The 15,182-nt window shown below is 37.6% G+C and overlaps 2 protein-coding genes and 1 long non-coding RNA gene across 3 annotated transcripts in view; 1 reads left to right on the top strand and 2 right to left on the bottom strand.

Annotated features, from left to right (window-relative positions):
- The window catches only part of LOC146465266 (tolloid-like protein 2), a 91,124-nt gene extending 77,524 nt beyond the window's left edge, over positions 1 to 13,600 (bottom strand). The window contains exons 1-2 of the mRNA XM_085128494.1: positions 12,882 to 13,600; positions 2,045 to 2,074 (exon numbers count right to left, since the gene is read on the bottom strand). Of these exons, the coding sequence (XP_084984620.1) occupies positions 2,045 to 2,074; positions 12,882 to 12,906 (55 nt within the window). The 5' untranslated portion in view covers positions 12,907 to 13,600. The remainder of the gene's footprint in view (positions 1 to 2,044; positions 2,075 to 12,881) is intronic.
- LOC146465230 (blastula protease 10-like) overlaps positions 1 to 15,182 on the bottom strand; it is a 532,877-nt gene that overhangs the window by 166,055 nt on the left and 351,640 nt on the right. The window lies entirely within an intron of this gene.
- LOC146465265 (uncharacterized) overlaps positions 1 to 15,182 on the top strand; it is a 283,446-nt gene that overhangs the window by 263,230 nt on the left and 5,034 nt on the right. The window lies entirely within an intron of this gene.

Here is a 15,182-nt window from a genome sequence, read left to right as displayed (position 1 = left end):
AATTATTGCTGTTCAACTAACCTATTTTCTCAGGCAAATAAAGTTTTCAAATACTTGATGTGAAATGTTCGTGGCTAGTCTGACGTGGCACTTTGTCTCGTCCAAAAGACTCTTCAGAGGCCTTAAGAATTTATCTAGGTAACCTCGTTGAGCATCACACCCGAAGTCCCATTCGCAAATTCAAGATGTTAGTAGTCTGGCCCGAACAGGACTTTGGGCGTGATTCTCAATGCCTATAAATTCTGACGATCTCTGAAGAGTCTCTTAGCCGAGACAAACCCCGCGTCTAACTAGCCACAAGCATTTCACAAGACAGTACTTGACAATATTTATTTTTCAATTCTTTATTGTATAAATTTCAACTCGTGTACATGCAGTTGGGAATCCTTCTGCAATAGAAGGCGAAGCGTACGAGTCCCAAATTAATCCCAAGGAATACTAGGGGACTGTGAACAGTCTACTCTTAAACTGTGTCCCATTATGTTTCAGCTTAAAATAATATTATTGAACAAAACAGCATGACATTTTATTGAAAAAAATTATAATTTATTTTATTACCTGGAAGTGAAACTGTAGAATATGTGGCACTGAATCCCATGCCACTACCAGAGCTGTCACTCTTGAACCTTAAACGCAAGCAGCTGTCCGGCGAGTAAACATCAAAAGGCAGAGAGTTAGAACAATATTTCCCAATGGAAACTCTGCTACATCCAATGAATATTTCCACGTAATCTTCAGAACAAGACGGCATTTTACCCTTGATGTCAAATGCGGACCATTTAAGCCTGATTGCTTGTGGGGTGAAAAAGGATGAAACTTTGATGGTATATGTACAGAACTGATTATCTGCATACACTGATCTCGTCAAATAATCTGGTGATGTCACTGTTCCAAAAGAGCTTGAAAATGACTTGTCACAAGAAGCTGGCAAAAATTACAAAGAGAAACTGGTTGAGAGAGAGATACAACTGTAATTTACTGAGCACAAATATGACGTGCACTAACTTTTATGCACCTACATGTACATGTAAGTACATGTATAAGGAAGAGTCCAAGGGAGGGGAAAGGGGGTTGGGGGCACTTGATATGTGGAATTTGACATTTTTGAAGAATTTTTTTATCAAAACCCCCCCAATGCTCCCCACCCCTCTTAAAAAAAAGGGACAAACCATGGATTTGTCAAATCTCCTTATTTTGAATGCCTCCTAGGATTCACCATCATGGACTTTAGTTATCAATGTTGATAACCCAAACATTCAATCCTAGGATGAAGCCTACATATACTTCAGTAAGACTGTGCTGAAATTTGTCCTTTTTCCCTTGAGCAGAAAGAAGAACTTCTGCAGAATACAGTGTACCCCTGCTAATTGTGTTTCAGAATCCTGTTTTTTTTTTCTGAGAAACTGGGGAAAGCCCTCAAATTGGTTGTTTGACAGTAGGCATTGTTACAATCAAGACTCACTTTTAAAATTCAAGATCATGAGATAATCAAGGTAAATTATTTATGCTGAACAATTTTATTTCCATGTGACAGGTCAAAACCTGTGGATTAAAAAAGGGGTGACTATGTATTGCAATAATTTCCCTAATCGCGAAGGATTACAGCCAAGGTTGTATTCAGAGAATTCAAACAATTCATGAAGAAATCCTTCCTTTACAATTAGATTTACATTCTGCAATTCCAGAAAATATCCATGCTCCTCCCTTGAAAGGTTTTTTTTTGTTTTGCCCCCCGCCCCTCCCCCGCGGCCCCCAGGAAATTCCAGTTTAGCTGCATACTTTGCTTCTAAAATTTAACTTTTACAATGTAAGACCCCCCTCCCCCTAGGGATTCACAAATATCTTCCATGGGGTGGGAAAAGATGTTTTCTGGAACTGCACATTGTATATCAAAGTATAAATTAAAATGCAAGTCATATATGTTGTAAACTAACAACAGCATTCTTTCAACCTTCAATCGACTCAAGGTAAAACTCTTAACAAATATAAATACACAGTTAACATTCATCATTTTATGAATGAAAAAAACACATGACTTCCTTACCTGCAATTACAACTTCCAACAAGGATAGCCCTAAGAAAAAACAAGTTAAAACGACTCAATGTGGTTCTTACATAAAATTTCTATGCCCCTCCCATTGGAGAATTTGTTGGTTAGGACCTCACCACCCCACAGTCCAGTGCACCACCCCTCCCAAACTCCAATGTACACTGTAGCTTGGAAGGCAAATTTTCTTATAGGTTTTGTGCACGTCAGACTGGTTGTTTTCCAAATTACCGGTAGCCTAAAAGTTTCCACTGTCCACGAGCCGTGTTTAGTCGCACCAGTTGTAACATTTGTAACATTTGTGATGACCCCATGGTTTGCTTTTGCGGGTTGTAACAAGCCCAAAATAGATCAAGGCGGTCAGGATAAACAATGTGCGCATCGTACTGGCTTGTTGGTTTTGCTTTTGTTTGGTGAAGTTTGTAAATGTACGACATCTATGGATCATTTGAAAAGTTATGAAATTGACGAATGCAGTTCACAGGAACTGGTCGAACCTTTGTCCTGGGAATCCCTCCTTGGTAGTGATGACTGTGCCATGGCGAAATTTTCAATTTGATTATCATATCCTGCGGGAGCATCAGAGACAAATCCCACCATGTGCAAGGTGTTTTGCAAGCCTTAGTTGTGGTTTACCAGGCTTGAAATTTGGTACGTAACGATTAACTTTACAATTTCAAGACAATGATTCAATAAAAGTACGATTAACATAGATTTTCAACAGTTAACACCAACTGCTTGTGAAAAGAATAGATAGTCAGTACCTTTTAGAATAGAACTGCCGTTAATCGTTGTTAATCGTTGAAATGGATACATTTCTTCCTGTTAATCATGTGGAATTCTAGTATTTTGCGTTATCAAGAGTGATATGCTGACAAACAGGACAAAGATGGATTTTATGCCAGGAAATGGACACATTTTCTCTTGGAGAATGTAACTGTTTACATTTCTGACATTCCTGTCACGCACGTAGTAGTTTGTAACAGAATCAAATAAAAGCGTGACAGTATTCTTTTCGTTGCTCCCGCGAAAAAGACCGCTTTCGTGTGCCGTGTTTCAAAGACAGTGAGTGTATATTGAATACCAGTACATGTATTTAATACTCAGTGCATTGTTGTCCTTTTGGTCATCTAGTGTCAATAATGTTATCGATATATCTTTACAGGATGGTAAAATTTCTCAATGGCATTAATGCGAAACACAAATCAGCCTAAATAAATATTGGACAGTGGTTTTCAATTGAATTGCAGTTCACACGCGAAAATTTGGACAAATCCGAGCAAAATCGAAAAACAGGCTGAAATGCGACATAATTCGGTTATGCTCCCAGCCCTTCAATAATTGAAGGGCTGGGAGCATAACCGACTTGATTTTTAAAGTCTCTGCCCTACTAGAAATGCTATTGGCCTTCCAGGGGGGGGGGGGGGGGGGGGTGGAGAAGGGGTGAAGATATTTTCTTGAATCAAATGGAAAATCATAGGTACAATATGATTCCTTATTTCAATAATAATAATATTATCATAATGATATTTTCTTTGTACCTGTAACAGTGTACATGTATATAGGTACATGTAGAATACCACAAAATGTAGGTTACATCAAACAAAATTTAAATATTTTGAATGAGCTGAAATCGGCATTCATAATGGAAAATGCACAAAGCCATCTGATAGTAGGACTGTGACAGGGCTTCTGATATTTCGCGTGGTCGCAGAGCTGCGAAATTCAGACCGTATATTCATGGAATCCCGTGAAATTCATTAAAAATCCTACCAAATACATGTCGGTACAACATATCTTCAGGGCTTCTAATAGGGTGCGAAAAAAATTTGGAAATTATGCGGCACTTTTAAGTCTCATTATGCGGCAAGAAAGGTCTATTATGCGGCAAATTATGCGATTTCATTTTAGCTAATTTAACCTTGTTTTATTAGGTCTAAGAGGAGCACAATCCATTTTTTGCTGTTCAAAAAGCAATTAGAGCATGGAGAAATAAAGAAACAGCTGAAATAAATCATTTGTTGCCTTTTTTCAAATTATTCTTGGTTTTCACATGACGTCATAAAAAACTGAAATTCATAACTAAACACAATTTGGGGTTTTTATCGTCAACACATAAAAGAAAATATAAATTTCAATTGGCTTGCTTGTTTTCAGCAGGATAGCCTTCTTTGTTTTGAAAATAGAGCAGTTTGAATTTTAGATTTTTGCGTAGTGCGTGACAGAAGCGATTGCTGCTCTAAACATGTCACGTACATGAAAACATCGATTTGCCTCCTGTTTTTTCAGGTCTGATCAGCTAACATGTAATAGAAACGTCTATGTTAATGTGTAAAAGTTCAGCAGAGAGAAGAAAGGCTTTGAAATAGCCAACTGAAGGTAGACTCCAGATGTTCTTGCTGGTTTTTCCGTGGTACATTTTCTCGAATAACTCGATTATGAGATCTATTGCACAGCCCCGTGGCTTTCACACATTGTTTATGTATCACTCTTCTACAACATATCAATTTCTTGACTTGGTTGAGGATTTCATTTGTTTACTTGCGTGACGATGTGTGAGGTGAAAACCACCGACTGAAAATCAGATATTGCCAATTTATTTTGATCAAGTCAGCGTTTGTTGCTTCCCACCCGCATTTTTTTCCGAGCATGCAGTTTTCACGCCAATACCTACATCGCAAGTATGAAGGGATCAAATCACATCTTAAAAATGTATTAATGATTGTGATTGGTGTATTTACATAAAAGGATTGTTTACTCTGTGCCAATGACCACTCGCTTTATATTGAAAACCAGCACCAGGTTCCCAGCATGTAAAATGAAGTATAGAACGCCTGTTTGTTCGCTTAATCGATGAACGAACGCTTCTGGGTGATTTTTGACGCCTTTTGAAAGAAAAAACTCCTTGAGATAATGTTTAAATTATCGGAGAACTTAAAATTAAGCGAGATTTTTGCTCTTTTTTTCTTAAATTGTGCGATTTTGTACAAATTCTGCGATTTTTCATGAATTATGCGATTTGTTGCGATTTTAGGTCAATTATGCGAAATCGCAACATCGCATAATATCAGAAGCCCTGTTAATCTTGGCTACTGGGGCTGGTTACAGTACCGCCTGGAACTATTGACCCATCGGGACTAGGGCATACCTCGTCTTTACCGCGGGTAGTGGCCGCGCGTCCACCTAGGTGAAAAAACGGTCGTTTCGCGGTGAAGACAAGGTACAGTTTGCCGCGGGTGAAAAGACGAGGCGTGCCGCAGGAAAGAACAATGGGGACTGGTTGCATTTCTAAAATAAGTGTTAGCGTGAGTGAAGACATTTTAATATACTGCAAGTGTTCGAGGTGTGAGTAATCGGTGCTTACTCGAAGGAGTAATTTGAAGTCAAAATGGCGTTGGGTATAGTTCGCATATTCAAATATTATTTAATCCTGAATCTTTGACTCGGTAAATGTTTGTATTCAGTCTTTTCAGAGATAATAAAAGTAATAACTAACAATCCAACACTTGAAAGAAGCTTGTTACCTCCGAGGGTGTTATAAATACGCAGTGAAATACGTGTACGTTGATCGTGATTTACATGCTTTTCAAAACACTCAGTGTAACTTTACGAAAGAGAGTTTGCTGAATTGTCACAAAAAATCCTTTTTTTCAATTTAGTTTTCTTAATTTGTTCATTTCGATACAAGTGACGGAGGGCAAACATCTTGTAAAATTTAACCGTAATTTGCATAGGTGCAAGTTTGATGTTTGTTTTGCACTCGTGGGAACCACCGCTTCTGATTCGTCGGGTGTCTAGAAAACTCAGACCTAGAAAACTCAGACCTCAGACCTCAGACCTAGAAAACTCAGACCCCCCAATTCTGGAAAACTCAGACCTAGAAAACTCAGACCCCCTTCAAACTGCATGTAGAAATCTCAGAAGAAAAAAAGGTTGGAACTTGGAATACATTTTCATTACGGTGAAATATTATACGCTATATTTGTACGGTGTCTGCCTTTTATTATTTTACAACTAATTGCAAGATAACGGGAAAGATAACAATGTTTCCTGTACGTTTCGTCTCATGACACGAATTTGCTCTTTATGAGAATAAATCGACTGATTGGCATTTGTAAATTTCTAAAATAATAAAATATTTTATACTTAAAAAATCACGGCTCGTGTCAAATTGTCTACAGTGACAATCGCCTAACTTGACAAGAAAACTCAGACCCCCCAATTCTGGAAAACTCAGACCTAGAAAACTCAGACCCCCCAATTCTGGAAAACTCAGACTCCCGTCAAACAACAAAACTCGGAAAAAGAAATAAACGTGGTTGGAAAATGGAATTCATTTTTTTATACGCTATACAGTGTCTGCGTTTTATTATTGCAAGATAACGGGAAAGATAACAACACTCCGTTCCTGTCGTCTCTGACACGAAATTGGCTTTTTATTCGAAGAGAGAATAGAGCAAAATCCAAATCATGATACCCCTAAATATCTCAAGGACTAAAATTGGGTCAGTTTGGTGCTAACAAAAAAATCGATGTTAAGTGTTTGTAATCGACATATTGTGTTAAAAAATCATTTTACACTGTCATGTCGGCTGTGGCTTGAGCGGCGTTGTGTGACGGTCACGCGACATGAACAGCACATGACATTTTGGCGCGGTTTGGTGGTTTCATGTTTCTGTTTTTGCTGTATTCCCTCTTCACGTTTATTTATTTTTCTGAGTTTTAAAGGGGGTCTGAGTTTTCCAGAATTGGGGGGTCTGAGTTTTCTAGGTCTGAGTTTTCCAGAATTGGGGGGTCTGAGTTTTCTAGGTCTGAGTTTTCCAGAATTGGGGGGCCTGAGTTTTCTAGGTCTGAGTTTTCCAGAATTGGGGGGTCTGAGTTTTCTTGTCAAGTGAGGCGATTGTCACTGTAGACAATTTGACACGAGCCGTGATTCTTTTTAATATAAAATATTTTATTATTTTAGAAATTTACAAATGCCAATCAGTCGATTCATTCTCATAAAGAGCAAATTCGTGTCATGAGACGAAACAGGAAACATTGTTGTTATCTTTCCCGTTATCTTGCAATTAGTTGTAAAATAATAAAAGGCAGACACTGTACAAATATAGCGTATAATATTTCACCGCAATGAAAATGTATTCCAATTTCCAACCTCTTTTTCTTCTGATATTTCTAGTTTGAAGGGGGTCTGAGTTTTCTAGGTCTGAGTTTTCCAGGTCTGAGGTCTGAGGTCTGAGTTTTCTAGGTCTGAGTTTTCTAGACACCCCTGATTCGTCAGCTTTTTTTATACGTGTCCGACCAAACAGCTGCTAAAAATATCTCCTGAATTTTAGAGCACTTTAAGCTTGTGTTCTAAAAAATCGAATATTGAGAGGGAATATCATTCTTGTTGCAATACCAAGTTCATTTTAAAAGAAAGAGGTTTAAAATAGCCTGTAAACACAAGTGACAAAATTTGCGAAGCTCGCACAATTCCTTTCGATACGCGAAGCAACGCAAACTGCAAAGGTCAGTTAAAGCTCGAACGCTAGTCGACGAAAGAAGAGAGCGCTTCCAGGTCTTTTTGAAGGAATTACAATGGAACTAGTTGGGCATAAGTGAAAGGCACTACTACTCCCGTTGTGGCTGAATAACAAACTGCAAGAGTCCAGGTTTCCTACCAAGAATCGCCATAAATTAACTTACTATCATTTTTTGTCAGCGTTGTGTTGTTGCGGAATGAAACTTGATACACGTGAAGGTGTTTTCATCATGGCACGGTCCTTTCTTCTACGTCCAAACGACGGCTTCTCTCAACGTTTTAAAACATCGGAAGGGGCTTTTCACTTTTGCTAAAGTTGCTGTTTTCGTTTTATCCAAAGTAAATATTAATAAAAATACGTTAAGCGTTGCGTTTGTGTTTGCTCCAAGTGAATCGATCTTATCGCTCACACTCGATACCGAATCAAATCTATTACGAAGTTTTAGTTTTTCGAATCCGGATTACATTGGCAATACATTTGGAGGGATTTTCACTTTGCTTTTCTCCGCGTCCGTACTGAAATCCGATTGCATATTTTGAATTCAGCGTCGCTATTTCGATTGAACTTTGTTGCGCACTTTACATCAGTAGGAAGGGTTATCAGGAGGTTTATCAAACGAATAGAATATCTTTGTTGACTGTGTGGCGTAAACAGCAAGAATTAAACTGAAACTATGTCTTTTGCTCTGTGATTATTGCCTGTAGCGTGACAAAAACTGAACATGCCCCAAATGCAGAAAAGAAACTTTCGTCAGTGACTGCCAAACAAATTGTTATCGGTCGTTCGGTTTCCGACTCGGTGAGTCTTTACAAATTCTTTTGTTTGAGGGCTTCTTTAGGATGAAAGGTGAGACAATGTTTGACAATACCCTGACAATAGTAATTAGTCATTATTGTATTTTTACCGAGGCATTGCCGCGTCTTATTCCCCACGACTTTCGGTTGCTTTCGTCTTTGCCGCTGTTGCGGTTTTCGTCCCACCGCGGTGAATTCGCGGCAATCACGTTCGGCAAAGACGAGGTTTTACCGCGTGCAAATGGTCCCATAGTTTCGAGCAGTACTGTACTTTTATTATCTCTGAAAAGACGGAATACAAACATTTGCCGAGGCAAAGATTCAGGATTTCAATATTTGAATTATTACGCGAACGTACTACCCAACGCCATTTTGACTTCAAATTACTCCTTTGATTAAGCACCGATTCTTCGCACCTCGAACACTTTGACTTGCAGTATAAATGTCTTCACTCACACGAACGCTTATTTTAGAAATGCAACCAGTCCCCATTGTTCTTTTCCGCGGCACGCCTCGTCTTTTCGCCCGCGGCAAATTTACCGCGGCACACTGTACCTCGTCTTCACCGCGGAACGACCGTGTTTTCACCTAGGTGGACGCGCGGCCACTACCCGCGGTAAAGACAAGGTATGCCCTAGTCCCGATGGGTCAATAGTTCCAGGCGGTACTGTAGGTCTTTTTTTTTTCTTTTGCTTCTCCCAACTTAAAATTGAAATAACTTGCAAAATAATACAATTAAGTAAACCGCGGACTAACATTCTGGAACGCTGCCGTGTTGCATCAAACTGCTTGTCATGTCAGGAGTGGAAATGTGTTGGAATTGCAATTATTATTTGGGCGCTTTGCGACACAAAACATACCGAAGTATTATTGTTTTCAATTTATAAATGATTTTAAAAGGTCCAGCAAACGGAACTCCACAGACTCTGTCGAAAAATTCAAGTTTGCTCATTTTTTCTTGAGAAAATCTGCACGCTTCGAAGCCTTGATAGTGAATATGCACATTGTCCCCAGAAGAAGTCTAATTTAAGAATTTTTGGAAATACCAAGTTTTGAGATATTTAGTCCGAATCTTCCTCAAAGGATTTTTCAAATGTGGTCGGATACTCGAAAAAGGATCCTTATTTTCTTCAAACCGTTCAAGGGCCGAAAATCGTATGTGTATCGCCCATGATTGTCCTCCGTAGTTAACATTCTTCGGTGCGATTTTGCCATTAGAAGTTGACGAACCAAAACACAAATTAAGGACGTTCGCGCGAAAATGTTTTAACATTGATTTTTTTTTCAAACTTCTGCTGCAGTTAGTCTATGAATTGCTTACATCTGAAATGCCAAAAAAAATGGGGGTCACCGACTTCGTTTCGGAGATATGACATCTGCAAGTTTGCGCTTATTTTGAGAAATCGGTCCTCGTCCTCACCGGTTGTTGATGTAAAATTTTTATAAACGAATCGCTGGAGACAAACTTCCATTGCCGAAGTTTATTTCAGAGGATCTATTAAACAAATAAATTCCACTTTTATTATCCCTAAAGCTACAACTAATATTTAACAATTGTATTTCCACCCTAGAAGTGGCACAAAATGTGCGGAGTTCGATCGCGCGTGGGTAGATAAATTAAAAAAAATAATAACTTCCCACATTGATTTTTCTTTCGTTTGATGACAGTAAGCAGATATCTGTCAGAGAAGGTTAACCGTCTAAAAAAAATTGGGGGTCACCGACCTTTTAAAACCGCAAAATCCAGTTGAAGTTGTCGAAGACGTGAGAAACTTACGGAAGTCACGTTTTTGCGTGACAGGTCGGAGAAGCACTGGAACCTAAACAGGATTATCTATCCCATAATTCACAGCTTACGATGGTTGCTCGATCGTTTTTTGTTTTCGTTCGAGTGTGCTGTCAAACGTCTGATCGTGTAAGTTGTTTATTGTTATTCTACCTTCAAAACTTATACAGCTGTTTAGCCAATGCCAGGAAAATGCATCTATAGCCGTGAGCGAGGCGAAAATATGAGAAGTAAGCTTATTTATTTACCTAGAATAGGTATGTGGAGATTGATTGTACACGAGATTGGTGATCAATAAAATTGCTTTCTTGTATAAGGGTAAGACTTTCTCGTTTACTGTCAAAACTTAAAAAAGCCTAAGGTGACTTCGATTGACGAATAGACTAAATAAAGTATTGCATTTCAATTATTTTATTATATCGAGAGTCAAGTAAATATATTAATCTCTTGGCGCGAAATACCCGCAGGTATCGATGCCTTTTCTTGGACTTTTTGTTGTAAACCTAACCGGTCTAATCGTTTCACGTCGATTTTTCGTTTCAAAACTGTGCAACGGAGATGAATTTCCCCCTTTTCCCTCTTTTTAATGCTGTCACGTCGGCCGACATGTGTGTTTACCTCCGTCTTCCTCCGTGTATCGTCAACCATGAATTGCGCGTGACATTGCTTGGCGTGTGCGTTACCTGCGCACTAAAGATGCGCATAAACAATTAGCGCGAACGTCCTTAAAGCAAAGGAGACAAAAGCGTAGTCAAACTCTACCGCGTCTTTTCTTTACCGAGGTTTTACCTAGGTGAACTTTCCCGCGGCAAGTTTGGAGCCATACAGCAACCGAACCGAGGGAAAAAAAAGTCCTACTGCGGGAATGCCATGAAGAGAAAGTTCTGTCAAAATCAGCGAATTCTGTCAAAGAGACCCGGAGATATCGTTTTTTTCAGTCCTTGCTGTGACGCTACAAAGACGATAACAATCAAAAAAATGTGATCGGCGCATCACAGAAACTTTGAAGGAAAATCTTGCCTATGAATGGAGAGCATTTTACCGTTTAAATCAGCGAATTCTGCCGAAGAGAACCGGAGATATCCTTTTTTGATAATATAATGCAAATTCATCCTGCCGCACCGACCACCGCTATCGCTAACGATATGTAAACATCAACGAAAGATACATGTTACGATTGATCATGCTTGTTTTGACAGATTAGCGCTGTTTCCACAGGTAGTGTAGATGAGCGAGCTAAAAATTAATTTTTTACCGCATACATTTTAGTAAAAGAAAAATTAATCGACTGGTTGTTGAATCATCACTCATAAAGCGATAAGTTTCGAAATACGACAGCCGCCGTTCTTGACCTTCGAGCTTGTTCTGCCAGTAGCGACAAAGCGAACGCGAAGTTTGTTGTTAACCCTCTTCCAGCAAGTAATATTAATTCGATAAACTATTTTTCTTTTCTCGAAGAATCAAATTGACAAAAAAAGAACATGTCAGTATTAAGGTTTTTTATCGCTGAGTTTCCGAAGCGAGCAAGCTTCGAAATACGACACTTTGTATTCGAGTTTGTCAAAGTGAGGTTCTAAACGCGTTTTATTATAGTCCTGTCGATCGTCATTATTTGAATTTCGTGCTGCGGGCTGTCGCTTTTACTTTACCGTTTCTTTTGTTGTGCAAGACAATGCCACATAAAGCAAAGGTATGGCAATGAATAACAAAGGCAGGACATACGCGTATGACAACATACACATACGCGTATAGCAGCCCAGGTGGAAATCTTATTAAGATCTTGTAAGATCTTACAAGATCTTGTAAGAATCTTATAAGAATGAAAATAACACTAAGATCTTAATAAGATCTTGTTAAGATTTCATATCTTAATAAGATCTTACAACACTTCTTAATAAAATCTTAATACAAACTATACAATCTTCAGCATTTTAAGATCTTATAAGATCTTACTAAATTCTTGTAAGATACTTGTAAGAATCTTAATAAAATCCTCAACCTAACAATCAATAAGATCTTAAACAGCTTTTAATAAGATCTTATCCATTTCTTAATATTTTCTTATTAAGATTTTATCAAAATTTGTGACAAGATGTTATTAGCAATCTTGTTAAGATCTTAAGAATTAACTTACAAGAATCTTGTTAAGATCTTACTATAAATTAAAAACAAGATCTTAAACATATTTTGATAAGATCTTACCTATTTCCTTATGTTTTCTTAGTAAGATCTTAATCGAAATTTGTACCAAGATCTTACAACCATTCTGATTAAGATCTTACCATCTTTCAATAATCTTTGTAAGATCTTAGCATAAATAAAGAATAAGATCTTTTAAAATCAGTTCTTATGAAGATCTTGTAAAACAAAAACAAACACTTCTTCTTTGGTTCAATTTTTTTTTAAGATCTCATAATATCTGACAAGAATCTTGACAGGATCTAAGAATAAACATGCCAGCAAGACTCTCACACTGACTGTGATAATCTCTTTACTTTCTTTTAAATTTAGTTGTTTGTTGTGACATCTTGTACATCTTAATACTGTTTTCTTCAGTGTTTTAAGTTGATAAACGCTATGTAGACATGTGTGTTTCTAAACAAAGGCTAAAAAGATATGACTGCTAAGACTTACAGTTTGCAGTTTTACAGATTGTATTTGCATAAAAAAAAACTAAATGCACAGTCCTACACTGAAACTCATTTGTGAAAACATTATTACTTACAAACCTGCATTAATGAATCTCAACTCCATTTAATGCCAGAAAGAACAAAAATGCTTTAAATCATAATTTCTACAATTTTCATGCACAATGCTAGCTTTTAAAATGAGCAAGAAAACGTGGAAAAACGTGGAATCACAGCAACACCGGCAGCCATCTTGGATTTCATTCAGACTGGGAAGACTGGGCACCATTTTGGTCAGCAGATATGCCACTGCAGGCTCGGAGAAAAGACCGTTTCATGTTAGATTTTAGGCGGGATTCAAGTCAAGTATACAGCACACATGTCCTCTGGATTTTGCCTCTGTTAAGCTAAAAAAAATGATGGCTTCAAGCAGCAAACTGTGGACAACCACTTTTTAGAAAGAGGTAAGTTTCGTTCCCAATTATTTTGTGAAAGACTGCTTGAAAATGTGTGATCGTCCACGCGAATTACAGACATTTACATATGCATGCTGCTTCTTGAAGATTGTTTAGGTGGTCATTCCCTATTTAGTTTTTATGTGAAACCTTTGCAAATTTGTAGCCAGGTTGGTATCATGACAGAGTTGGTATAAGCTGAAGACTTGAGTGATCGATCTTGATTTGGCTTGAAGATCAGTTTATGATCTTCGTGGAGTGTATGACTCATTTTACTCACATCAGAAACGAACAAGATTGTTATGGGTGAGAAGCTCACTGCAACGTTGTCTAAATTAAAGTTAATCGCAGCTTAGTGGTCACTGTGATCACTTAGAAGTACTGATTTAAAGTGCACAATTCCGTTTTACTGTAGATTTTCGACTCCTATCTCCATTTTGTTGTCAAGGTTGAGACTCAAGACTGCAACTTCAGAGTCAAGTCAACAAATCCTGCTCAATAAAGTCACTTATAATTATGACCGCTGGAATCTATTTTAACTGATTTAATTTTGTTGTGAATTGCGACTTCTGCTAATTCTACTCAGGAACAATAATACCAAATAAAATTTTGTAACTTACATAATGGCAGTATTTGATCAGTACTTGATATCATAGTTGAAAACAGCAAGCAATAAAGGGAACACCAACTAACAGTCCTTTTGATCAATGCAATCATTATTTCTTATAAAGTAGGCTTTTATGAACTTGTCAAACCTGCATTAGGAATAGTAATATTTAGCACATTGTAAATGGTTCAGCCTATACTCTGGAGTTTGTAAGCATAAAAGAAATGTAAATGGGCAATTGGTTTAGAGAAATCCTCACAAAATAAATCCTCACACAATGATGATGTATTATCCTGCTCTTCAGTGGGTTGCGGCTTAATCCAGCTACATTCCATCCCCAACATTTGTAAAACAAATAATTGTTTTTAGTTGCTTCACTGAGTATCTCTTGTATGTTGGTGCCATTCTTTTGGCTGAAAAGTTGAAAAGCTCTGCTCGCAAACAGTATAAACTCTCAATAGTTGTTGAAACGCTGCTCCCCTCTCCTTTTGGTCAATGTTGTTTGGGCAAACTGGCGTGCAGGTCATCTTTGCTTCCATTGCACTTTACTTAGGAGGAGGAGGGAGGGAGACACTTCTAACAAACAGTGTTTCAACATTTTGATGCCAATAGAAGGGTGCTGTCAGCATTTGCTCAGAGGCAACAGTACATGATGATTCGACCAATGGAGGCATACACTAAACCTTAGTTAATAAATAATTATTGTTCTAATTGGTAGCTTTTTTAGCAAGGAAATTAGCAAAAAAATTAGGAAAATAGCATAGAGAATTATATCTTGTTCTTTTTTTTTTAATTATTTTTCTTTTTTTCTCCACAGGGGCCATACAGGATAATTTCAAGCTTTCATGTTTTCTTGCTTTTAACATGCAACTGAAAGGAATTATTGGGGTTTTTTGTTTTATGCTTATTTTTTAACACTAAAGAACTTTATTGTACCAGTGGAAACCAAGCTCTTATTCATATGTACAAGTGTTTTTAAGGTTGCTTCTTTCTTGGGAAAATAATACTGGCAAATAATAATTCTCTGGATTGTTTAGAAAGGTTTTAAAGCTGCCAGATTAATTAAGTCAAATAGATTATTATTAGTGCTTCATTAATTAATGCAAATAGAAGAAAAAGTTACATGTAGAACTTTATCCTAGTCTAGAGAACATTTGTAGGTAAAGGTTTGTTTCTGTCACTCATGTGGATTACAAGAATAATAATTATTATAGTGCTGTTGATCTTGTGAGCATGCATCACAAGAACTTGAATATATGCCTTGTAAAAAAGCTGTATATGGCATTGTAGTCAATGAAAGTTTCCATCATGTTAACTTGTGAAGATTGTTGTGATAAATTT

Source organism: Pavona decussata, unplaced genomic scaffold (assembly GCF_977016875.1).
Source record: "Pavona decussata unplaced genomic scaffold, jaPavDecu1.1 SCAFFOLD_156, whole genome shotgun sequence".
NCBI classification, from domain to species: Eukaryota; Metazoa; Cnidaria; class Anthozoa; order Scleractinia; family Agariciidae; genus Pavona; species Pavona decussata.
This window is presented reverse-complemented; position numbering and strand designations above follow the sequence as displayed.